Source organism: Lepidochelys kempii, chromosome 12 (genome assembly GCF_965140265.1).
Source record: "Lepidochelys kempii isolate rLepKem1 chromosome 12, rLepKem1.hap2, whole genome shotgun sequence".
NCBI classification, from domain to species: Eukaryota; Metazoa; Chordata; order Testudines; family Cheloniidae; genus Lepidochelys; species Lepidochelys kempii.
In genome coordinates this window covers 9,144,366-9,170,425 of record NC_133267.1, presented here as the reverse complement: position 1 = coordinate 9,170,425, position 26,060 = coordinate 9,144,366, and the positions used below count along the sequence as shown (strand labels likewise).

Below are 26,060 nucleotides of genomic sequence, written 5' to 3'. Positions count from 1 at the left end.
GCGAACAATAGGCAATCATGGAGATTTTGAAGTAGACCTATTTCCTAAGCATCACTGGTAATTAGCTGCACAGATTAACATATGGAAATTTATCCATTAGGCAGTCTATCACAAACTTTAAAGAGACCTATAGACAATGACATTATTTCACCCAAGATTCATCTAAATGATAATATTCCTTTTTGATCTCTGAATCTGTCTGTTTACATGATATAAGTAAACACATAAAATTGGTATCACCTCTAATACAAGTGTGCATTTCAAAGTTCTAGCCTATCTAGCAGGGAATGGCCCTAACTACCATTTATATACTTTTATAACATGTTTTTAAAGATTGAATCTGGGTCATTTATCCTGCAGGATGCTTAACCCTTTCTGGCCATGCATCACACTTTGTATAAGATTGGTTGCAACTATATAACAGTGGTGGTAGCAACGATGATTTGCATGGTCATATTTTAATTAGATAATGTCACATCCACCCAAAGAATTAGAGCAAGTCTGCTTTTTTGTTAAATTAATTTTTTTGTTGACAAACCACTTTTTAGTGAACAATGTCATTAAACAGAGGTGTGCGCTTTTTTCAATATTTTCCCCAAAACAGCATTACAAAATCTTCAATTGACCAAAAACCAAGTTTTGAGCAAATGAAAATGTCGATAACCACTTTAATACAAAATTTAGGGGAGGATTTAAAAAAAAAACCTCATGAAAAATTAAAACAAAATTAAGGGGTCAGCGTCAAACCTTTTGAAACGAAAACAACTTCAAAAGCTGGAATTTCTTTCCCCCAAATAGGCTTGCATTTCTCACAATCCTGGTAATTTTTTGTGGCTCTTCAAAGAGGGCATGATTGGGCCCAAGACCAGGACTAGGGGATGCGCTTTTCTACAGCTACCTTGTGTGTTATATTTTTATCAAGAACATAAATGATTATACCTTGGTGCACAGTTCTGCATTCACTGTGAGGCATGGAAAGCCATTTCACGTCAGAGCAAAGAGATCTCCTGAAACAGACAATCCTAAACTCACTTGATTGGTTCACCGAGTCATCTGATGAGAGCAGACAATTCCTTCTTTAGCACTCAGTTACAGCCTTCTGCTGCTAACCCAGGCACATAGGACTGGCAAGTGCTCTGGCCAATAACATTGATTCCTAAACCTGAAGGGGAGGTACAACTCCAGCACACAGGGAAATGTACTTTCTCAGAAATAAATTTGATCTGAGCCTCAGTGATTTACCATCATGCCAGATTTTACCCTTTCTGTCTTTAACTCCTTGCTCCTGGTATTAGGATTACAGCAGTGCTAAACTGGGGGGCTGGTTTCTCGCCTTCAGCTGCCTCTCAGTAAAGCCACATGACCAGGAGGAATTTTTAGTGACTCTTTCTTTGCTGCTCTGAACAGAGGCGGAAGTGAAGGGCATCTGAAAGCGTGAGAAGGGGTGTCTGGACAAGGTAAATTACTATGAGTTCTGGGAGGGTGGTTTTTTGGTGGGCGTGACATTTAATGTGGTTTTGCTGTGATCAATCAGCTGTGCTTGCTGCAAAGAAAAATCGGCTGCCAAGAAAGTTCTGGCTTCAGAGAGCTTTGCCCCAAATTCCATCAGCGTGAAATTTGCCACGAGACCCAAACCAAATGGGGAATTTGTTTTTACAAACTGGTTTAATTTCAAATTAGCTTGATTTTCCCCTATGAAATCATAAATCAAGAAATAAAACCAAAACCAAATTGAAACAAGCAGATTTCCAGGGTCACCCACCCGTAGGCTCACTTTCTGGCCTTGGTGAAATAAGAGAGTTTCATCTTTTGGAACAAATATTTTGAGATTTATCGGTCTGACACCGGGGCTTGAGTCTTTCTGGTGCTGTGTCTATTGTTCATAAAATATAGGGCCAAATTAGCTGCTGGTGTAAGTGGGTGAAATGCTGTTGAAGTCAATTGAGTGGCACTCATTTACAGAGAATTTGGCCCAGAGATTTTAAAGCATGATAGGTAGTTATTGCACATGTGTGATATTGACCCAACGGACCTTTTCAGTCAAGGAAAAACAATGCTGGTGAAAATGGGCCAAATTAACAGCCCCAGATCTTGTCCATTCCACAGAACTGGCATTGAATGAGCAAATCCAGTGCAAACTTCTCCAAGCAGCCCCAGAACCTGTTTAACGTCTGTCCACCTGCTTTCAGAGTAACAGCCGTGTTAGTCTGTATTCGCAAAAAGAAAAGGAGTACTTGTGGCACCTTAGAGACTAACCAATTTATTTGAGCATGAGCTTTCGTGAGCTACAGCTCACTTCATCCACCAGCTGTATGTAGCAAGAGGTGGGGCTCAGTCTCCATGAATCAGTTCTTTGCTTCCTGCTGGCAGGCCAGCAATGCTAGCTGTGGGGTGGCTTTCTGAGAGGCATTTGTTTACTAGGAACTAAGATGAGACTCCCAGAACTCATTTCACATGGGCCACTGAATTCAGGGAGATTTTTTAAAGTCAACATGTGTTATTGAAGGAAGTCTCTGCCCTATTTTCACACTATATTTTTTTCACATATTAGCAAACCAAATCCCACTGATTTTAATAAGCCATTCTGCGTTGTATTGCTGATCCTAATGGGTTTGCTAGAGTTGTTATTATGGCTACCTTTCCCTTCCTGAATCTGTGTATTAACAGGACAGGATTAAAAATACTTTGCTTGGACCAACTCCTAGAAAATGAAATACCACTCACTGTTCATACCTGCTGTTGGGATACTATGCCATTTGCTGGGATTATGGAAAGTTAGGATTATTACATTATGCAAAAACTATTAACAGAGCATTCTGCTACAGGGAATATTATGTTGCATAGCAGGACTATTACTCCAAGTGAATGGCCTCTCTATAGGATCAAAGGGAGAACTATGATGATTCTGTTTGCATTTTAATCAGGGACCATCTTTTTGCTCTGTTTGTACAGCATGAAGCCCAGTGGGGTCCTGGTCCAGGACTAAGGCTCCTAGATGCTACAATAGTACAACCAAAATGTAAAATAATAATAAAGACAAATAAGATAGTTTGATACCTAATTTACTATCCTGAAACACAGTGTGACAAAATTCAGGTCAAATTTCTTGTGTTACAATAACTGGAATGGGTCTCTACTGAAACTGACCAAAGCAAAGAACCGAGTCAGTGGTAGCATCATTTCAATTCAGTAACTAACTTGATATTTAAACTAAAAATGACCGCCTGTGTTAGTTTTTTCCTAAGTATGAACTGACAGGTTACAGATGCAAAAGGTAAGAGACGAGGCAGGAAAGATGATGAATTACATATTGTTCAGGTGTACATACCGAGTGGGGGGGATTTTCAAAGTGCTCAGCTTTGGCTTGACTTCTATTTGAGCTCAGTGGCGGAAGTCTAAATGACTTTACTGAGCGCACAGGTAGGCCAACACGGAACACTTCTGAGAATCCCACCCACTGTTGTTAGTAAGTCTTCTGGTCATGGAAGTGTGTTCCGTGAAAAAGATGCAAGGTCACTGGGATGACAAAGTGCTGCTTACCTTCAGAGTTGTTTTTGGCATCTACAGTGTAATTCCCAGGTGCCCCTGTGGAACTTGCATGTCAAACCAATCTTTTGTCCTAGGAGAAAGTTTAAAAATCCCACCAGCTGACTTGTGCTGAGAGCCAACATAAAGAAAACTGGGTACATGCTCTGTCAATGACAGCAGAGAGAGCCAGAATTAGAGCTGGGGGAATACTTTTGACTAACTGTAAAATTGCTGAAAAATGCTTTTTTCAGGGCACCAAAACTAATCGCAAATTCTGGCTGAATTCCCCAGAGAGCTTTGGCTGGAAAAAATATATGATTTAAAAAAAAAAAATCAACAGATCTGGTTTCAACCATTTCAAATCAAATGTTTTGCCTTTTTGTTTTTAAACAGTATTTAATTGAAATGGTTTCATTTTTAAAAGCGAAACCAAAAAGTAAAAAACACCCAGAAAGAAACACCAAGCAGATTTTGTTTTGCGTTGAACTAAATCGGTAGACTCAAAATGATTTTTTTTTTTCCCAATTTGGAAACAAACCCCAAACAACTTCACTTTCAGTTTAAATTAGACCATGGATTCACCAAGGGAAGGTCATGCCTGACTAATCTAATTGCCTTTTATGATGAGATTACTGGTTCTGTGGATGAAGGGAAAGCAGTGGATGTATTGTTTCTTGACTTTAGCAAAGCTTTTGACACGGTCTCCCACAGTATTCTTGTCAGCAAGTTAAGGAAGTATGGGCTGGATGAATGCACTATAAGGTGGGTAGAAAGCTGGCTAGATTGTCGGGCTCAACGGGTAGTGATCAATGGCTCCATATCTAGTTGGCAGCCGGTATCAAGTGGAGTACCCCAAGGGTCGGTCCTGGGGCCGGTTTTGTTCAATATCTTCATAAATGATCTGGAGGATGGTGTGGATTGCACTCTCAGCAAATTTGCGGATGATACTAAACTGGGAGGAGTGGTAGATACGCTGGAGGGGAGGGATAGGCTACAGAAAGACCTAGACAAATTGGAGGATTGGGCCAAAAGAAATCTGATGAGGTTCAATAAGGATAAGTGCAGGGTCCTGCACTTAGGACGGAAGAACCCAATGCACAGCTACAGACTAGGGACCGAATGGCTAGGCAGCAGTTCTGCGGAAAAGGACCTACGGGTGACAGTGGACGAGAAGCTGGATATGAGTCAGCAGTGTGCCCTTGTTGCCAAGAAGGCCAATGGCATTTTGGGATGTATAAGTAGGGGCATAGCGAGCAGATCGAGGGACGTGATCGTTCCCCTCTATTCGACATTGGTGAGGCCTCATCTGGAGTACTGTGTCCAGTTTTGGGCCCCACACTTCAAGAAGGATGTGGATAAATTGGAGAGAGTCCAGCGAAGGGCAACAAAAATGATTAGGGGACTGGAACACATGAGTTATGAGGAGAGGCTGAGGGAACTGGGATTGTTTAGCCTGCAGAAGAGAAGAATGAGGGGGGATTTGATAGCTGCTTTCAACTACCTGAAAGGGGGTTCCAAAGAGGATGGCTCTAGACTGTTCTCAATGGTAGCAGATGGCAGAACGAGGAGTAATGGTCTCAAGTTGCAGTGGGGGAGGTTTAGATTGGATATTAGGAACAACTTTTTCACTAAGAGGGTGGTGAAACACTGGAATGCGTTACCTAGGGAGGTGGTAGAATCTCCTTCCTTAGAGGTTTTTAAGGTCAGGCTTGACAAAGCCCTGGCTGGGATGATTTAACTGGGAATTGGTCCTGCTTTGAGCAGGGGGTTGGACTAGATGACCTTCTGGGGTCCCTTCCAACCCTGATATTCTATGATTCTATGATAAATTGAACTATTCACACTCCCCCCCCCCGCCAGTTCAGCCCCTGAACCAAAACATCTATTGCTTGTTCAACTCTAGGCAGGATACCACACTCCTTCTGCACCTTGTTTTTGTCTGGGGGTTTTTTTAGTTCTTTTTTGTGTGCATGTGGAAGGTGACCTATTTCTCTGCAGTTTAAATCACACTCTTCTTTTCTCTTCCCTCCCATATACCTAGTTTTCTAGGAAACTCTCTCTCTTTTGCTCTCCCTCTCTTAGACACTAGGAGACAGACATGTACCTGAACCAGAATTGGGAGCATACAGAACCAGATCTGAACTTTGCAGCTTGGACTCATCTCCTCCTTTTGCTCCCCTCTGGGTGACAGTTTCACAAGCATTTACGTGACTTAGGAACACAAGTCCTTGGGATTTATACTCCTAAGTCACTCCGGCAGTTCTGAAATTTCCATCCAACGTACACACAGATATGTGCCTCTAGAGAGATCAATAGATATTTCAGCACAAATCTCAGGACTGGTTGTTGTTATTTATATTTCAGCAGTGTCTGAAGGCCCCAGTTGGGGACCCCTTGTACAAACACATGCTAAGAGATGGTCCTTGCCCTTGCCTTTGCCTTGGAGAGCGTATATATCCCACTGATTAGCGTGTGGTACATGCCCCACCCACCCCTTGCACCCACGCCACAGAGGGTGAGACGCTGTTACAGCCCCCAGCTAGCAAGCCTGGCTCTTTAGTGTCTCCAGATTCATGGTCCCAGGTTCTATCTCTGGTGTGTTAGAAAAAGTTAAACTAGTGGCTACAGAAAACAAAAAGTTCAGTGTGCCTCAATCAGGTTATTATTAGATACACCCTCTCCTTTATGCATTGGCAGGGGCCGAACTAGATGATCTGATAGGAATTTTCCATCCCCAGCACCTATGATTTGGGGATTGTTTTGCCTGGAAGTTTTGGTGCACGTTTTTGTGTTTGGTATTAATGTTAGAATTAGCCAACCAAGCTATAGTAGGGATATGAATAAGGTGGGCGACTAAACAGTCTTATCATTTGAATATATACGAGACCTACCAGCCATCTCTGGGGAAGGCTGATAGAATACAATGCAAAAAGGAACTTTTCTGAGTATCCTGGTCATGCTGATCAAAACGCACCAGTGTGGAGACAGGATCCAAGTTGCAACTACATCCATTTATAAAACAGTCTGTGCAAAAGGAGGGAGCCTGTTGTGTCATTCGGAATTGATCCAGCCCCTCACTGATGTGGAGGGAGTATTTCCCCTGACCTCAGTTGGGGTTGGAGCAGGCCTCAACATGCCAATACTTGGAACATCCAGAACTGTCAGGTGTCATGCATCTCACGTGCGACTGACGTGATGAAGCTATAAACTGGCCACTTACCGACTCTTCAGACTGCCAAGTTTTCTTCATTTTAACGGAAACATGTTCACTTTGGAAACTGGGTCTGACAATGATGGAGAGATGTTATCAAATTTCCTCTCTGCATGGGGTTGATATTATCTGACTGGTGTTAATAAAAACATTGCTGATAGGTGAGCTTGTTCTTCAGTAGCTAAGCCATGCAGTCTGCAACTGGTTCCTATCCTGGGCCATGCAATTGTTCATGGCTGAAATTGGTTTTGCTTTGGAGATGATTCCTTAGTATTTATATTTAAGGAGCACCTTCATAGAAACCCACCTTCTGAGGGCTTGGCTGACTACTGGGCCGCCCACCACACCTTGCTGCCATTGAATGGCTTTCCCAGCAAGGCACGCTGTAAAGCTAGGACTGTGGCAAGAAGCATACGCAGGGTTACAAAATACAAACCTAGTGACAGTATCACAGGGAATTTCAGGATTATTTTAAGGGGATTTTTTGCATGACCTTTTATCAGACATTTCTCTAATTGAAACTGTCCGGGGGTAAATGTTTTAAAGATATAAGAATGTCACGACAGAGATTGGAAAATAGTAAATTCCCATCATCCTCCCATTCCAGTAATTCAGCCACGCTGAAAGAGAATTCAGTTCAGTTTCATCCCCTTGGCAAAGATGACTCGGGCTCTCCAGACTGGCTGACTTGGTGGGTTAGCCAAGCGTGGCAGCGTTTGCCTTCAGGACCCAGTGTGCTATATTCACTGAGCCAGGCTGCACCAGTGTGAGTTCAAGACACTGTATGATATAGATGAAGGTTTCTCATAGTGGAGATGAGAATATGAAGAACCAGATCTAGCCTCCTTTTTGCATTATCTAAAGCCTTGAAGTGAAATCCTAGTCCCAGTGAAATCAATGACCGTCCTGCCCAGTGCCTTCAATGGAGCCAGGATTTTACCTTTGGATATTTTTTTTTGTGCAGAAGAAAGGAGCTGGGTTTAAGCACCTCTCATGCTCATTAGACCTGATCATTAGAGGCCTGATTGGTGAATTCTCAGCAGGTTCTCACCTTTGAACTCAGGGTGTCTCTGAACTAGAAATCTATCCATCGGGGGACTTCAGTGTAGGATACTGAATGACTCTTTCTTTGGTGCACAATGTTCTATCAATTTTTGCTTTAAGAGATAATGATTATAATTCCCTTAAAGGCTACACTTGCTTTGCCAATAACAATCTCATGACTGTTAGTGTTTTTTCTCTTATAGCACGTTTTCAGATAGAACAAAACCACCTAGTTGTAACGACTAACATCCTTGTTACAAACTTTGCTTTGCTTTGTGTGTGTCATGGCTGCCTCCAGAACAGACTGTGCTCACATACCTGGTATTTTAGGTGCTGAGGATGGCAGACAGCTCTGATCTCTGGATTGGCAGCGCTTATCTATTCCTCCAGTCGACATCTGAGAAGATTATCCTGCCCTCTCTTTATGAAAGCTCCCACCAGAAGTCTAGCGTGTTCAAGGCCCTCAAGTTGGCTTTAGCAGGTATGTGTCATTGCACTGAATACAAATGGAAACGTCACAATGTCTTATTTCTTTACTTGCTACATTAATTTTCAAGGGATTTGGTGCTTGGAGAAAGGTGTCAGATTCACAACACAGGGAATTTTTTAGGAATCTTAACTGCAATTTCATGGGTCATATCCCATCCTTTCCTATTAATTTCATTGAAGATTGTAGACTTCTCAGGGCTTTTACAGAGAAGTTCAAGCCATGATCTTCCAAGGCTTGAATTCAAGCACTGGGGCAATCAGAATCCTTGCACCTGCTGGACCACTTACTGTCCAATAATAAAGTTAATCCTTCTCTCTTCGTTTCATTGTAGCACTAGGTAAAACTGATGTCACACTGGTTAAATCAGAGCTCTGCACTGATAGCACCAGACATAGACATAGATAAGTGCACTCTGGATATATTATTAATAATTTATTAGTGCTACAATAACACCCAGAGGTCCCAAATGAGATTGGTTGCCATTGAGTTATGCTTTGTATAGACACATAGGAAGAGACTGTAAACTCTTCAGGGGAGGGACTGTTTAAATAGACAAGAAACAATGGGTGGGAGAAAGGAAGCATTAGTCCCATTTCACAGATAGGAAATTAGTGCACTGAGAGATTAGGATTCCAATAGGGCTACTCACATGCTTAAAATTAAGCTGCTGCTCAAGTGTTTTGCTGGAGAAGGATCAGAAAGCTGAGCACCTTGCAGGATTAAGCCCTAAGGGTTGTGGCTGAGTGGGGAATGGAACCCAGCTCCAATCCAGTGCCTAAGCCACAAAGCCATTCTTCCTCTCATATGATCACCCTTCCCAGTATTTCAGAGTAACAGCCGTGTTAGTCTGTCTTTTCAAAAAGAAAAGGAGTACTTGTGGCACCTTAGAGACTAACAAATTTATTTGAGCATAAGCTTTCGTGAGCTACAGCTCACTTCATCGGATCATCCCAGTATCTTAGCCGTTGATACACTAGAGGAAAGAGATCACCACTATTCTCAGGTTCCAAATCGTTATCGTTTACACTTGGATCACAAAGTTAGCAGATTGCTTAGAGTCCAGATTTTTTTTTTTTGAACAATCATTGAAACCAAGACAGGACAATTTTAGCCCCTCCAATGTCAGTGGAGTTTCAACAGAAAGGAATTTGGTCCAGTCTAACTTTTCCTTGCAGCTGGCTACAACAGCTGACCCGACTTTTTACTCCTGGGTTCACAATTGCAGCCTAGTGATGAAACCTCACTTACCCTGCATTAGAAAACTAGACTTGTCAAGTGTGGGAAATTCTGGATATGGGAAAAATTACCAGTGAAAGAATACATGGGGCAAAGGACCGATAATTTGCTCTCAGCTTCCTTTTATCAAACATATTGAGCCAAATCCTTTACTTGTGTAAATGGGCTCAACTCCAACAAAGCCAATGCAATGGTGCCCATTTACACCAACACAGGATTTGAGCTACAGTAGAAGCATCTCAGCTGTGATCCTTTGCAGCATATTGACTCCCTGGATAATAATAATTTAAAACAGCTATCACATTTGTTTTCTCTCCCCATGATGAATATCTTAGCGTCAATCATTTACTGTACAACCAACTCTCCAGTGTGTCCTTTAGCCGGGTTTCTATAAGTACAACCTGCCTTTTCTCACCAATCTAATTATATCGGGCCAGATTCATTGGCACACTGCAAATGCTTTGTGCTCCTCCAGCGATACAAAGCAGCAGACAACCTGGCTTGATTGCCTGGTTAGGCCAGATTTATGGCTGCTTTGCATCACCAAAGTGGGGCAAAGCAGTCAGATTGTACTGGTGAATCTGGCCATATACGTGAACAAGAGCTCTGCCCATTTCTGTATTAATTGCACTACATTCTGCACTGTACTGCCAGACCTAAAGAAGGAATGAGACCTGGGTATTCAGAGCAGATAAGCACAAAGTCGTCTCCTATGCAACAGCCATAAAGATCATTTTACGCAATTCATTACAACTTTCCATGTTTGTACAGTACCTGTTCACCCAGATCAAACTCTTGTGCAAACTTCAGTTGAATCAGCCTCTTTGTACTCCTGATAAATGGAATGAGAAGGCAGAGATACAGGGCAAAGGGCATTTATTTATCAGTAATAACAGCAAATTTGAATGCCTCTCTCCCCAGATGTCCCAGTCTTACAGCCGTTCCAAACTTCACCTTGTGATGCAACCAGTAATACATAAAGGATCTCAGTGGTACATCACGGCAGGGCAAAAGCCTTGTCATACACGTAAAACAAAGAGATCCTAGAGATGCCAGGGCTGAACTCGAGTGCTCTGGACTAATGAGGCACAAACAGATCCACTTTGACATAGGACATAGGCTGCTGAGCTGAGACACGGCACAGATATTTGTTACCTCAATATAGCTGATTGAAACCAACTGTGACAGGTTGGATCACAGAAACCACCTTGGGACTGCCAACTGATGTGCTGAGACTGTCCCTGAGCCTGTTTTCCCTGGCAGCTTAGGACTCCAGAACCTTGTCTTGTTTGAGACAGACACGCTAGCCTGCTACAAACACAGACCCAGGTCTGAACTACATCCCACAAACTGCAGGCTTAACTGAAAACAGCTTAAGAAGTGTTCCTGTTCTCAACACTCAGGTGGCCAGCTCCCAATGGGGTCCAAACCCCAAATAAATCCGTTTTACCCTGTATAAAGCTTATACAGGGTAAACTCATAAATTGTTCGCCCTCTATAACACTGACAGAGAGATATGTACAGCTGTTTGCCTTCCCCCCCCCCCCAGGTATTAATGCATACTCTGGGTTAATTAATAAGTAAAAAATGATTTTATTAAATACAAAAAGTAGGATTTAAGTGGTTCCAAGTAATAACAGACAGAACAAAGTGAATTACCAGGCAAAATAAAATAAAACACGCAAGTCTAAACCTAATACAGTAAGAAAATGATTACAGATGAAATCTCACCCTCAGAGATGTTCCAGTAAGCTTCTTTTTTTACAGACTAGCCTCCTTCTAGTCTGGGTCCAACAATCACTCACACCCCTATAGTTACTGTCCTTTGTTCCAGTTTCTTTCAGGTATCCTTTGGGGAGGAGAGGCTATCTCTTGAGCCAGCTGAAGACCAAATGGAGGGATCTCGCAGGGGCTTAAATAGATTGTCTCTTGTAGGTAGAGACCCCCTCCTCTCTCCTATGCAGAATACAGCTCCAAGATGGAGTTTTGGAGTCACATGGGCAAGTCACATGTCCATGCATGACTCAGTTCCTTACAAGTTGGAGCCATTGCCTACATGCTACCTTGAACATCCCCTTATGTGGACTGGAGTCTTCCAAGGTTCCATTGTCCGTTAAGTGTTTCTTGATTGGGCACTTAACTTGCAAATTCCTTTCTTAAGAAGCTGACTAAATGTGTTACTAAGGCTACTTAAAATCAAACAAGTACACAGCCAATATTCATAACTTTGAATATAAAAATGATACATGCATATGAATAGGATGAATACATTCAGTAGATCATAACCTTTGCAGAGATAGGTTACATGGCATATGTAGTATAAAACATATTCCAGTTATGTCATATATACATTCATAAGCATATTTCCATAAAGCATTATGGGGTGCAACATCACACCAACCCTACATTGAGAGGTGGGTGAGGGTGGGGGTTGACTTTGGCTAACTACACTGAGGTAAAAAATATCCTTGCCTTGTCTCCATTAGGATTTTACATCGAGTTAGCTATCTCTGTGTAACAGATACATCTGTGTGCAGTAAAGACAAAATCTCAGACAGAGAGGTTTTGGATATAGGGTTTATTTACACTGGCTGAGATTTTCAGAGCGGCCTCAGGGATCTGGACACAGTTCCAAAATCTCAGCCACTATCTGGACACAGTTCCAAAATCTCAGCCACAGTTCCAAACACAAGGGAGGGAACAAGGGAATAAAAGGATAATTTCATTGAAGGTGCATGACTGAAACCTTACTAAGTGTTGGTCTACACTAGAAACTTTTGCCAGTACAGCAGTGTCGCTTCGGTGGGTGATTTAATGACATTTCTATTCTGGCAATAGCCCTAGAGTAGACAAGGTTATTCTGACATAGTATTTTTGCTGGTATAGCTTATTTTGTTCAGGGAACTGGTATACCCTAGACTGGTGAAGCCAGTCTTGTAGAATAGCAATACTGGCAAACTCTTTCTAGCGTAGACAAAGCTGAAGGAGGACTGGGGTTGCAAGCAGGAAGCGCACAGGTAAAATGTTTTGTGGAATCTCACCTATAGCTTTACCTCGACAGCAGTCTGGCCATGTGGGAGAGGAACACTCCCTCTTTAATCTCCTCTGAGGTAAAGTCTGCCTGCCCCGTAGTTAGATCTTAAAGTTAATTAATCAGTTTAGCATAGTTAGTTTCTCCCCTTGGGCTTGTGACACCAGCAGAATTACCTGTTGCTGACACCCGGTGCAGCTGCATATGGGTGGTTTAACTGCAGTTTGAGCACATAGCATTGTTACACTTGATTTCCCTGCTGATTTCAGCTCCTCTCTTTTCAGCAGGTTTATTTCTTCCACTGCTGACCCCTGCTGTTACTACTGGGTAATCGTGCTGGTGCAGACAAAGCACCAGAGTGCACCCTGTGTTCTACGTTAGATGTAATGTGAATGGTCTCTCCCTGTTGCAGGGAGTCAGATAATGCCCCCGTCTGTGAACTGCAATATTAATGGATCTCTAACAGATTCAGCTGTGGGGTAATTTGGACTGAATGCTTCAGTTCAAATGGGTTCCATGCATAGCACATAGTCAGTTAAAGCTTACTTCTGTCCTCCCACTTTCAAATACAAGCTCCCCAACCCAGAATAATTTATAATACAGGAAAAAATAAAAATAAATAAAAACAAACACACACAGAGAAAGGCTATCCAGGCACAGGTCTGTCACCAAAAGTTCGAGGAGACAGAGCGAGTCACCACCCAGGCAGAGCTCACGTGGACAATCTGTTTCATGGCAAGAAACTGACTCTGCCTGTTCTTCTGTGCCAGATTCCACCGGCGGCCTGCATGGCGTCGACATGCTCAAGGTGCACTGCAGTGAGCCGCACCTGATTATCCAGCTTAAATTCTGCATTCGAGAGAACTGCCGCAAATTCCTTCGGAGCTACCGGGCTGGGTTGTTCCAGGAGTCTCTGCAGAAACACCTCCAAGTCACCCTGTCAATGACAGCCGTACCTGTTCAAGTGGAGCTGAAGGCTGGCAGCGAGCAGCTGGACCACATGCTGAACGAGGAGGAGCGCTGTTTGGAATGTATCTACAACGAAAAGGTACATTAGAAGGAAGCATGGTCCAGTGATTAGGGCCCTAAGCTGGGACATAGAAAACCTGCGTTCAAGTCCCTGTTTTGCCATGTATTTCCTGTGTGATCCCAGCCAAGTCACCTAAGGCCAAATATATAAAGATACTTAGGACCTAAAGATGCAGGTAGATTCCTAGTGGGATTTTCAGCAGTGCCTAGGTGCATATCTCCCATTGAAACCAGTGGGAGTTTAGTGACATTTTCAAAAGTAAGGTGCTTTTGAAAATGCCACAAGACACTTAAATACCTTTAAAAATCTAGCTGTTAGCCTCTCTTGTGCCTCAGTTTCCCATCTGGACAATGGGGATAATAGAAATTTCCAACCATGCAGGGGTGCCATGAGGTAAATACATCAAAGGATGTGAGGAGCTCAGACATTACGGCAATGAGGGCCAGGTAAGTACTGAGGATAAATAAATGACAGCCAGAATATTAAATATTTTGCCTGTAATACTTGGCACGTCTCTAGATCCTGGGGTCTCAAAGTGCTGAACAAGCATCTATTAAAGCTCAGCACTGCTGTAAGGCAGGAAATTCTATTATACCTGTGTATGGAGGGTAAACTGAGGCACAAACAAGCCTGAATTGCCAGATAAGTGAATCAGTAAGAAAACCCAGCAGTGCCACATTACACTCATGAGACCATCTATTCCAATATTGCTTTTGCCTCCCCTACATCTCCTTTGAAAGTAGCATTTGGAACAGTTCCTAAAAACTGGGGCAAGCACAACCACTATTCATCACAGGTTGTCAGCATGGTTTGAACTGGGACCTTCAGCACCAGGACGTAGACCTCTAAAACCTGAGCTGGCAGCAGTAGGAGGCTGCTATCCTTGATGTGGACCCACTCCAGTTGAGAGAGATGCAAGTTTTACATGTGTCATACCAGCAACTGGCTTTAATAGTCTGGCAAATGATGGCTAAGCATTCCTGAATAGTTTCCAAACCTTGCTAATGATATTAGAGGCTGCTGTTTTGGGATCCGCTTAGCTCACTAGAGTATAGGGCCTCTGAAATAGATTAAATAATTGAATTCTGTCTCCTGTTCCTTGCCTCTGTGCTGTCTTTAGATGCTTGTTTCACCTGGAATTTAATTTGCACTAGCTCAGAATGGGAGCTATTAAACATCTTCAGTGTCCCCAAAACCAGATATCTGTTGTACCTACTGGGGGTGAGTGCATCTCTGGATTGATTTTTTTGCCAGGAAATGAAACACGTCATTATGGGAGATAACAAAAGGCTATATTATGCATCCCGTCAGTTTTTGCCTCCTGCTCCTTTCCTAGTCTTTTTGCTGAATTAGCAGACAAGCCAAGAAAAGATGGATTCTTTCTCTGCTCCCAAAACTGACTCAATTGGTGTAAATCTGAAAAACCCAGCAACAGAGCATGCTCTCCCCTGTGTGTTTGTCCCCTACGCGGTACTAAGGACCATTAGCTAAAGGGAAAGACTCGTGCAGTGACTAATCTTCACTCTAATGTGTATGTAACCTGGTGGTTAAAGTAGGGCACCAGGAGTCCGAACTCCTGGTTAACTCTGGTCAGGAATTTTTGGCCCGAGCGTCACACTGTTTCATTATAACAGAAAACAGGAAACACTTTGGTTTAGAACAGACAATATGATGTTTCAGTCAGTACTAAGTAGCTGCTGCTCTTAATGATTTTTAAAATAAAATAGAATATTTCAGCTATTAAATTACGTCATATTCTGACACGAGACAAGGTGATTGAGGTCCTGAAGAAAACAAAAGAGAACTGAAGAAGAGCTCTGTGGAGTACAAAAGCTTGTTTCTCCCACCAACAGAAGTTGGTCCAATAAAAGATATGATCTCACCTTCCTTGTCTGTCTCATACCCTGGGGCCAACATGGCTACTATGATACTGCGAACAACATATCATGACATGTCAGTAGCAGTAGTGACTTCTGACACAGAATGGAAAAATGACCAAAAATAATATACAAATGAAAAAATAAATTAAAATAAATTTGGAAATGAAATTTTGCCATTTTGAAACAAAAGTTTTCCCCAATCACAATTATTTGGAAATTCTGTTTCACAAGAAATTTCAAAAAATGTTTGGTTTTTGTTCTGATTCAGAACAAAAATTAAATTGCGAAGTGTCGATATTACCCATGAAACAAATTCTGAGATGCAGCCTGCTCTATTCCTGGCCTTTTTTCCCAGGTCTGCCACTTACTCTTTGAGCCAGATCCTCAGCTGGCGCAAGTCAACATAGCTTCATTGACTTCAGTGGAGACTGGAGTTCTGGGTGCTCCTAGAATACAAGTATCTATCAGTAATGAGCTTCCCTCCACTTTATGATTTATTTATTGCGCCCTTGTGTGGGGAAAAATAGTATAGGGGAAAGTTTGGGGGAAAAGAGCCTTTTAAAAAATGAGGATTATTTAGTGCAAATTCATAGACTGTAAACCCATAAGGGACTATTAGCTCATCTAGTCTGTCCTTCAGTATATCAGGCCATAGATTTCATCCAGTTACAACTGTATTGAGCCCAGTAACTTGTGTTAGGCAAAGCATATCTTTCAGAAAGGCATCTGGTGTTGATTTGACAACTTCATGAGAAGGAGAATGCACCAGCAATGACTGGCACTGTTTGCCTTACAGCCCGACCGCCTGAGGGACGAGGAAATTGCAGAGCTGGAGGAATCTTTCAGGAGCCTGACTTGTCGACAGGAGAGCAACAACTCGACCCCTTCAAACAACTGCAACTCTTTGAACTCCTCATCTCTGCCTTATTGTTCTGGGGGGAGCTCTCTGCCCCCTGGAGCCACCTTCACCTTTCAGGAACAACAATTTGGTGAGTGGTTAGAACTGAGCTGTTAGAATCTTAAAGCCCTGGGTCTTCCACTCTTCAAACCATAAAGGAGAAAGTTTAGGGAAGTAAGGACTGTTTCTGGATGAGTCAAGAATAGAATTTCCCAGATTATGATCATGGGAGCTGCCATACTGGGTCAGACCAAGGCAGTCCGGTTTCTGACTGTAGCCAGCACCAGGCACTGTAGGGTATGTCTAGATTGTAGTGAGGAGGTGTGATTGCAGCAGGTATACCATACCCAGCTGGCTTTGACGGAGCTAGCCTGTTAAAAACAGCCACATGGGCTAGCCACCCGAGGACAGTCCAACCCAGGACATATTGCGCGGCTAGCTTGTGCCATCGCGTCTACACGACTCTTGTTATTTCAGCTAACTCATGCTGCAATCACTCCTCCTGACTGCTGCGTAGACATTCCCTCAGAGGAAGGTACAAGAAACCCCACAGTAGGCAGCTGTGGGATAGAATTTACCCTGAGCTTCTTCCCAAAGGTTCTTCCCAATCCCATTAATGAGAGGCTGGTTTACAGTCACAGAGTTAAAGGCCAGAAGAGACCACTAGGTCATCTAACCTGTCCTACCACGTACCACATGCCAGCACCCGCACACTAAATCCAATAACTGCTCTGAGACCAAAGTATCACAGCCCACAGGAGACTGAACTTTTACATGCTACAGGCAGAGAATAGGAGAGACCCAGGTGCACCAGTGCCCAAGGCCCCCACAATAGGAGGGAAATGATTCAGTGAGAGGTATCCAGATAATCCTGGCAAATGACCTGCACATCCACACTGAAGAAGAAAATCCACCAGTCACTGCCCGTCTGATTTGGGGGGAAATTCCTTCCCAATCCTCCAGATAATGATCAGTTGGTCTCTGAGCAAATGCACAGAAATCAGCCAGCCAAGCACCTGAGAGAGAGAGAGAGAGAAAGAAAATGCCTGGTGCCACCTTGGAGCCCTGGCCTGTGCCAGCCAGTGTCCCATCTCCAGCCATAGCCTTACCTGATGCTTGTGCCCTGACGCAGGAGGGTTTATATCCCTCTGCAACACACAAGTGAGGTCAGTCAGTGGCCTGGCTCAGCTCTGGGAACGGGAATAAATCACCTCCCAGGAGCGACGTTAAGTTACCCGGACGGCAGCTTCTCCTGCCGACATAGCTACTGCCACTCGCGGGGGCTGGAGTAGTTTAGCCAATGGGAGAAGCTCTCTCCCCTCGGCTTCGGGCAGCTACATTAGAGAGCTTACAGGTGCGCAGCTGTATCGGGGCCGCTGTAAACACTCCAGTGTAACCGCGCTCTGAATGGACAAGTAAGAGGAAGAAGTTTCCATTTTCCGAGACAAACCCTTGCATGAAGGTAGGGCCCCTGAAAATGAAGGACGAATGGTACTGACTGGGGAGATAGCCATCCAGGGTTCCCCTCACAGCTCTGCCAGTGTACCCCAGCTGTGAGCTGCCGCATCCCCACTGTTCCAGTCTTGGCTCTTTCCTGATCAGAGATATTTGTGAATGGTCTCAAACTGCAATATGGGTTTGTGGGCAGAGCCCACCTGGGTCACTGTTGAGTATGATTTAGCCCCATATAAGGATTTTACAGGTAAAAAGCAGGGTGGGATCTGCCCTCCCTGATTCACTATTTCAGGAGTCAACAGATATAGAAGGAAGCTGAGAGTGTTTAGAAAAGGAACAGAGAAAAAGATCAGAAAGACGAGCCTGAGGGTTTTAAAAGGGCAAGGACTGATAGCATAAGGTAAAGGGGAACATCCAAGAGAAAAGTAAACCCCATGAAACAAACGTATAGTTCCGCCCTGGTGTGAGACAGCTTAACAATATGTGCAGCCAGGACTGGCCTCACGGGGGCACTCTAAACACATGGCTGCCTTGGACATCAAGCTGGAAAGGTTATTAAGTACAGACTCTCTCCCTTACACAGGTCGCTATCCTCTAGTCCTAAAAGTGGGTGCTAGATGCCCAAATCCAGAAGATGGCACATTTTAACAGTCACAAATAAGTTTCTACTAATTGCCACTTAGTGAAGATAGCACTGTCCTTTGGAATGACTGGACACGGAATGTTCATTAGTATAAATTGTGGACTTCAAACCCTTCCCTGCTCAGCAGTCTTTGTAAAACATGCACCCTGCTCTCTTCACATAGTCACTACCTGTAGATCTAAGTTACCTAGGACGTGACCTCTCATATTCCCAGACAGGGCGAGGGGAGAAACGATTCTCAACAGTAATGACTCTTCTGCTGATAGCGAAATACTGATACTTCATTTAAAATCAACATTCAGGATGAATCATAAACACATACAAATTATATCAGGTCTGCTAATAATACCACAAACAGCAGCATCCCTTTATAGTTTCTATTACAACCAAAGGTACAAATGAAAAGCAACTAAGAAACGCTAAGAGCAATTACACACTGTGCTTACAGAGATCCCCACAATCAGATATTGTATGGTGGATTAGCACTAATGTAAGAATCCGATAAGAACAAATTTCTATTGCACTGATTTCAAAATCTGAAATTTGTAACTGAAATCAGCTGGCTTTTTACCCTGGAGGCTGTGGGGAAGTTGGTCACAGTATCAGCATTGCTGAATGATTAATGCAGGTCAGTTCAGTTGTCATGGCTTCCCTTTCCCGTATAGGCTGATTTGGGTGTGTTTTCAGTGAGCACAGATCTCTGTGCATAACTCCCTCTTCATGCAGAATTTACTCCTTTAAATTCAATACTGTCACTGTGTGGCACAAGACGCACAATGCTTCTTCCGGGAGTGAGTTAGTGAAAACTCCAGCTAACAAAGGGTGGGTACAACTCCATGACAGAGTTTAATACATTACACACACACTAAGTTTTATCCTTTACCATACTGAGGTCTCTGCTCCACAAAATATTATGTAGACCTTAACATGGCCTTGCATTGTGTCAGTGCAGTGATGAACTGGGACCCCAACGTGTTAAGCACTTCGTGTTCCCTTTAAGCCAACAGAACACTCACGCCAGATGACCATCAAAAATTTGCCAAGCTCGTGTCGAAGAAATGGAAGCAGGTGGGTAGGTCTTTGCAGAAGAACTGTCGTGCCCTTCGGGATCCTGTCATCGACAACTTGGCCCACGAATATGACCGAGAGGGATTGTACGAGCAAGCGTACCAGCTCCTTCTCAAGTTTATCCAGTCAGAGGGCAAGAGAGCCACGTTACAGAGGCTGATTGCAGCCCTGGAGGAAAACAGTCTCATAACCTTAGCAGAGGAACTCCTGGGCCTCCACCCTAGTGAAAACGACATGTCATAGACCGGGGATGGAGAAGCCAGCGGAACTTGGATCTTGCCCGTTTCAGACAGTTTCCAAGACTCTTGCCAGCATCCCAGGAATGCAAAGCTCAGTTAACCACCATGGTATCCTACTAGCAGAGAATGCCCAAGAAAAAGCTGCTGTGCATTTACAAAGTCAGCCTGGGTACTGAATTACCACATTCATTGCACAACGTTGCCAGGAGACAGTGCTGCTTACGGGCTGGGGAGAATGGCTTCCAACTGGCTCCCGGTCACTACCCCCTGGGGCGACATGTTGCAATGCACCTAACAATGCTACAGCCCAGGCCTACGGATTATGCCAACATGGTGAATGTTAAAGAGCAACTGTGGTCTCAGGAAAGTCCTTTGGGAAACATTCTACAGGTGCTTAGAAATAATTCTGCTAATTGAATATAGTACACACTTGGAGGGGTATTCCCGCCCCCTTCATTCTTCACAAATAAGGACATTTCATGTAAACAGTAACTCCTCCACTAAAAAGCTTGTCTGCTCTTTCCTTTCTCTCCCCACCTGAAGGCATCCTCGTTACTCTAAGAAAGTTTCAATGTCAAGAAAAGTTTCAATGTCAAGAAAAGAAAGTTTCAAAGTCTCCATGCTGCAAACAGCTGCAATGGAACAAACTGCAGGTGGTAAATAAGCAGGAAGAGCAGGTGACCTCTTCTTAAAGGTGTACTGCAATGTCAAAACCAACTCAAGCCCCTACCCACGTGCTGAATGACGCCTCTAAGCGGGCCGCAAGGTCCATTCATCACATCACTGGCTCTCTTTAAAAACTGTCCTTGGCGTTGCTAGAGATGCCCCAGAATGCAGCACTCTGGGACATCACATACCAGGAGAGTCAGGACCCACATGACATCTTTTTTTGGCATGCTGAGATTCTGAGACAGCCAGGAATCAGCTGGGCCTGGGGTACCAGGTTCACATATTCTGGATTTCAAGTGTAAAGTTTGGAAAAGTACAAAAAAAGAGCTAGGGTCAACTTCTGCTCTCTGTTAGATCATGACAACCCCACTGGCTTCAGTAGGTGTGCCCAGGCTGTAACAAGAGCAGAATTTGTGCCTGAGCCCATAAGGAAATACACAGCAACATATAAGGGAGCATAAGCAGTTACGTATCACGTAAATGTGATCATCCAGCTTGCTTTTCTGCGACATGTTTCTTGTGGCATCCTGGCTGGTTTTTACTTATCTTTAGGCCTTTCATTGACTCCATTTAGCCTCCCCCTCCTTCCCTGATCATGGAATAGCAGATAGTCCATGGGGGTCATTTCAGATTTGGGGGGAGGGTGGATCTGCCAGTGTGTGTACTCATGTAAAGTTGCTTGCTCTACCTCTCAAGGGCAGTGGTTCGCCAATGGGCAAGAGCGGATGTCCTTTTAAACCAAATAATGTTTTATCCTATTCCTATAAGCACTTCTGTAACCTTTGGCTGAGACAAAGAAATTCCCTGATAAGGAAGAGCTCAGGCCTGGGATCCAGATGTAGGTTCAAATCAGAGTTCACAGGAATACCGCTCCCCACCCGCTAGAATGATACTATGTTTGTCCCGGTGGTATCCGAGTGCCTAGAACAAACTGAGCCTGACCATTCAATTGGAACCTGAGACAGTTTGCCTTTGGATCTGATTCCAAATCACCAAGGTCATGTGTGTTCACGTGCAGGGTTTGTTAATCCCAAAGAGGATATATGACATATAAAATTTGAATATGGGAGTTTAGGGTACGATGCTGCTCCCATTATTTTGCAATTGGCTTCAAAGAGAGCAGGATTGGAACCTCATTTTGGGCCCGTCTCCACTAAGTCACTCAACATTCCTGCTGGTCCCCCCCTTTTTTTTTTAATATCTATTTTTCAATTGCATTTTACAGTAATGGTTCTTAGAATACGAGATGATATGCATGCTGTCCTGTCACTTTTTAATCCAACATTCCTACGCTATTAGTCTGTAGTCTAACTTAACTGCATGCCCAGTCTTCCACTCAGATCAGTGCTAGCCACCCTGGGGAGAAAAACCTGCCAACACTCTGCAGTCAAAAATCGACCATTCTATTCCTCAGAGTCTGCCTTAAAGTCTTAAATTGCTGTTGCCATTTTACATCCATGGATGGAGCACGCATAAATTTACCAGCCCTGTGCTTTTTATTTCTCTGCCAGTGCTAGTCATGTGTGTTCCCTCTTACTCACAGATTTCCTCTCAAAAGTGCATTAAGTGTTCGAGTTCTTGGCAGCGCATATAGGATAACATCATTTTTAATAGCATTCACAGGTGTCCTCTTTCAGAGAGGTGAAGTAAGAGGGTTTTCCAATGGCATGACATAATGGTGCTGTCAGGAGTATGCACAGTGGGTTAGGATCACTGGGAATGGCTGTATGTCCTAGCATCTTTTCATCAATCATTCCTTCTAGAATCAGCTGCCATGCCCTAGATATGGTGAATTCTGGCCTCAAACCAACACCTGCTTAACCTCCTATCCCACAGCTGTTCTGACCATGTGACTTTTAGTACCATCTAGCACTTTGAGCCCAATTCAGACCTAGTGTCAGCAGGTGTAACTCTCATGGAAGTCTCTGGGACAAATTCAGCATGTGATGTAATAGTACAGAGTAAGCTGCATTAATTTGGCATTGAGTAGCGGTCCAGTTCTGCTCTCACCTCTGTTCTATACCCGTGTGACTTCTCTGAAGTCTGTGGAATTACTCCTGATTTACACGGATGTGCCAAAAGAGTGTAACTGACACAATGAAGGGGAAGAAGAGGAGGTGGCAGAAGGAAAAGAAATTAACAAAAATGTGTGGAATACAAGAGTGGGGCTGCTTTACCTCACTCTACAGTATGATGAGTGGAACTGGAGGAAGAGGGTCAGGTTTCAGGAGGGAGGTAGTTTGGTGAGACTCCAGGGGATCAGCCATATAAGCTGAGACCAGGCTCCTATACACACACAGTAGATCCTCCGCATGCAAGACTGGCCTGTCAGCAAAGGTAGTAAAGTTCTGTTTCCTGTAACTCTGCCTGTCTGCCATGTCACTTATTGCTAATGAGGCACACATCTTCCTGCAAGTTGTTTTTCCTGGTTAACTTCCTTCTTCTTCTTTGGTGTGGTAGGTACACACATTTTTTTGCACACACTTAAATACCAAATAGGCACAAGTGGGATGCTTCTTTACCCCTTACACCAGTCATCTAATGCCCACTTGTGCGGTGTACACCATGGTTTGCATCACTACTGAATTTTTCCCTGCACCTTGACACTGGTCCTATATCAAAGGGAATCTGTGAAGACATACCTGTGGTTTCCTTCAAGGTCAAACGTGCTATTATTTTGAATGCCACAGAATGTTAAACAAATAAATCAGCCTCACAAAAACAAAATAAATGGGCAAAATATTAAGCAAACAACAGAGATGAGGTCAAAGTAAATTCACAGGGGAAACTCCAATAGGGCTTTTTTTTGTGATACAGATTGTTTCTGTAGTGTTTGCAATGTCTCAGATTTGAAACAGGCTCTTTTCAGTCTGGCAGAGGGAAGAAGAGATTGATCCAAACAGGGCTTTAAATGCCTTGTTTTGGCATAGCTGAGCGAAAGGGTTTACATGGCTGTTAAAAGAGGAGGATGAAGTTTTAAATGGCCACCATGTCCACTTTGGCATAAAAACATAACAAGATTTATATGCAGTGTTGTTGTAGCCATGTGGGTCTCAGGATATTAAACAAGGAGGGTGAGATAATATCTTTCATTGATATTACCTCACCCCCTTGTCTAAACTAGATTTATGACTTAAGTAAAACCAACTTTTTTTAAAGGTGTAATGAAAGAGGATATCAGTTGGAGAGACAAGGTGGATGAGGTAATATCTTTTACTGGACCTGCTCCTGGTGAAAGAGACAAGCTTTCAAGCTTACAGAGATCTGAAGAAGAGCTTAATGTAAGCTCAAAAGATTGTCTCTCTAATGTTCTGGGACCTACATAGCTACAACACCACTGCAAATATCAAATTGGTCATCAGAGGTGTGATTTTCAGAAATCAGTGAGAGTTTGGCATTCAATAGTGCTGAAAAAATCACACCCTAGATTAATTCTTCCACTTGAAGGAGAACAGACACTACGGTGGATGCTTTAGAAACCATGGTAGATGACAGAAAGATACCCCATTCCAGCTTCAGTCCAAACCCATGCCACATACTCATGATGGACTGATTTATAATCCAAGAGCTGCGAACAATTCCAAGAATAATGAAAAGTTTTCAGTATTGCCAGTCACAAGTGTTCAGAAATCATGAGATTTAAAAAATAATACATTTGGAGTTCTTTTTATTTGCTATCTGGTATGTGCATTTTTAGGGTTTTACATTTTCAACCATATCTCTGCAGTCATGAGGGCTAGAAACTTAAGGTTTGGAAGGTTTGGGTTTTTTTAATGTATGCTGAAATTCTGGTATAGTCACATGATTCCGGGGGCTGGGGCTTTAAGAAAAACACCAATATGAGATTTGTGATAAAAATGAGAGAGTTGGCAACACTGGGTTTTACAGCCAGGGAGTCTCAGAACCATGTCAAAATAACACAGAAGTCAGAGGAAAACATGGCTGAGAACAAGATATATCTTGCACGGTTACTGAGAGGTAGGGTTAGAGTTGCGGGCTTATTCAAACAATAAAAATCAAAATGCTCAGATTTTGAACTACCAAGAGCTGAGGCTCTGTTAGAAAGAGGTGAGCGGATGATCTCTTAGACATTATCTGCGCCTCTTGCCTCAGCATTTAGGTGACAGAAATTGGAAGGGTCACCTTGAGATGCCGTGGGCCTCCTTGCTAGGATGGACAAGTCTTTCTCCAGCTTCAAAGGGGAGCCCAGAATATTTGAGCCTCAATCCCCACCCCATCCACACCCTCACACACATTCCACTTAAAATTTGAATAAAAAACATAGATACCATGCACGTGGCAATGAAAAGCATTTGAATGCTCTCAAACTGCTTGTTTACTTGGATTAGAAACTCTCTTATAAAAAGAAAAGGAGGACTTGGGGCACCTTAGAGACTAACAAATTTATTTGAACATAAGCTTTCGTGAGCTACATCCGATGAAGTGAGCTGTAGCTCACGAAAGCTTACGCTCAAATAAATTGGTTAGTCTCTAAGGTGCCACAAGTACTCCTTTTCTTTTTGCGAATACAGACTAACACGGCTGCTACTCTGAAACCTCTCTTATAAAAATGTGTCTTTAAAAGGATCATAATGTTTTGTGCCTCAAGCCACTGAGACATTAGAAAGACACTGGAAAGGGAAAGAACAGGGTTTCTTCACCACGAGCCAGGCCCTCAGAGGTTATGACTTCAATGGAGCTACTGCTTTAGGATCTGGCCCTGTGTCTTTTGTTTAAAAATGGGCCCAAATTTTGGGCAAGTTCAGGTCTGGATCCAAGCTTTGTAGGTTTTCCCTGTCTCTACTAAGGGCTAAACCATGGTTGAGGTTTCCAAGCCAACTAGGGGAATGAGCCACGCAACAGTTAGTCATTTCAATAAGAGCTGTGTGGCTCAATCCCCTAGTCAGGTTTGAAACTCTCAAGCTGAAACTGCAGCTATGGATACCCTGGAAGTTCAGCTCCAGATCGAGATTAACAGTTTGCAGCTCCAGTGCTGAGGGATTTCAGCGCTGGAGCATGTGCACCCAATTTACAGCATTTAACCTCAATAGTATTTGTCTTTTGTATCGGAAAGCATTTTGTTCTATTTTTTCTGACTTCTTCTATAAAGAAACATGTATTTTTGGTGAATATTGATATATCAGATCATATTTTTACAATGTCTTTAGAAAGCGAAATAAATTAGTTTGGCTTTCTTTGCCTCAGCTTTTATTTCTTACTCAATAAAACTTATTAAAAAGAGGAATATAATCAAGTATGGGATGCTGCAACGGTAAAAAGAAATGAGTGCATCATGGGGAAGCTCTGAGCGTATAACTGTCTTCACCGGCTCTGACAACGTATCTACCTGAAAGATCCTGGAGATACTTAGATTGTCAGCTCTTTAGGGCAGGGACTTTCTGTTCTGTGTTTGGGGTTCTGGTCTGTGACTAGGGCTCCTAGGCACTGTGATAATACAAATAATAATATTAAGGAGAATCCTGCTGTCCAGAAACAGGGACGTGCAAAGCCCATGTGGTTTGGATTCTGGATTCCCCCCCCCCAGTTAAATGCTCTGGTTTCACATCACAACCAAGTTCTGTGGAGGTTCCAGCTATAACTCTGATGGGCCTGTCAGCAAATATGACCAGAAATTGAG

General features: G+C 43.2%; 1 protein-coding gene across 1 annotated transcript; it reads left to right on the top strand.

Moving 5' to 3' along the window:
- The first annotated feature begins 1,238 nt into the window (after window positions 1–1,238).
- TRADD (TNFRSF1A associated via death domain) lies at window positions 1,239–24,814 on the top strand. The gene is made up of 5 exons (XM_073307502.1): window positions 1,239–1,457; window positions 8,114–8,264; window positions 13,311–13,588; window positions 16,247–16,439; window positions 19,447–24,814. Exons 2-5 carry the CDS (start codon window positions 8,123–8,125, stop codon window positions 19,755–19,757), a joined length of 924 nt encoding a protein of 307 aa, XP_073163603.1. The 5' UTR covers window positions 1,239–1,457; window positions 8,114–8,122; the 3' UTR covers window positions 19,758–24,814.
- The last annotated feature ends 1,246 nt before the right edge of the window (window positions 24,815–26,060 follow it).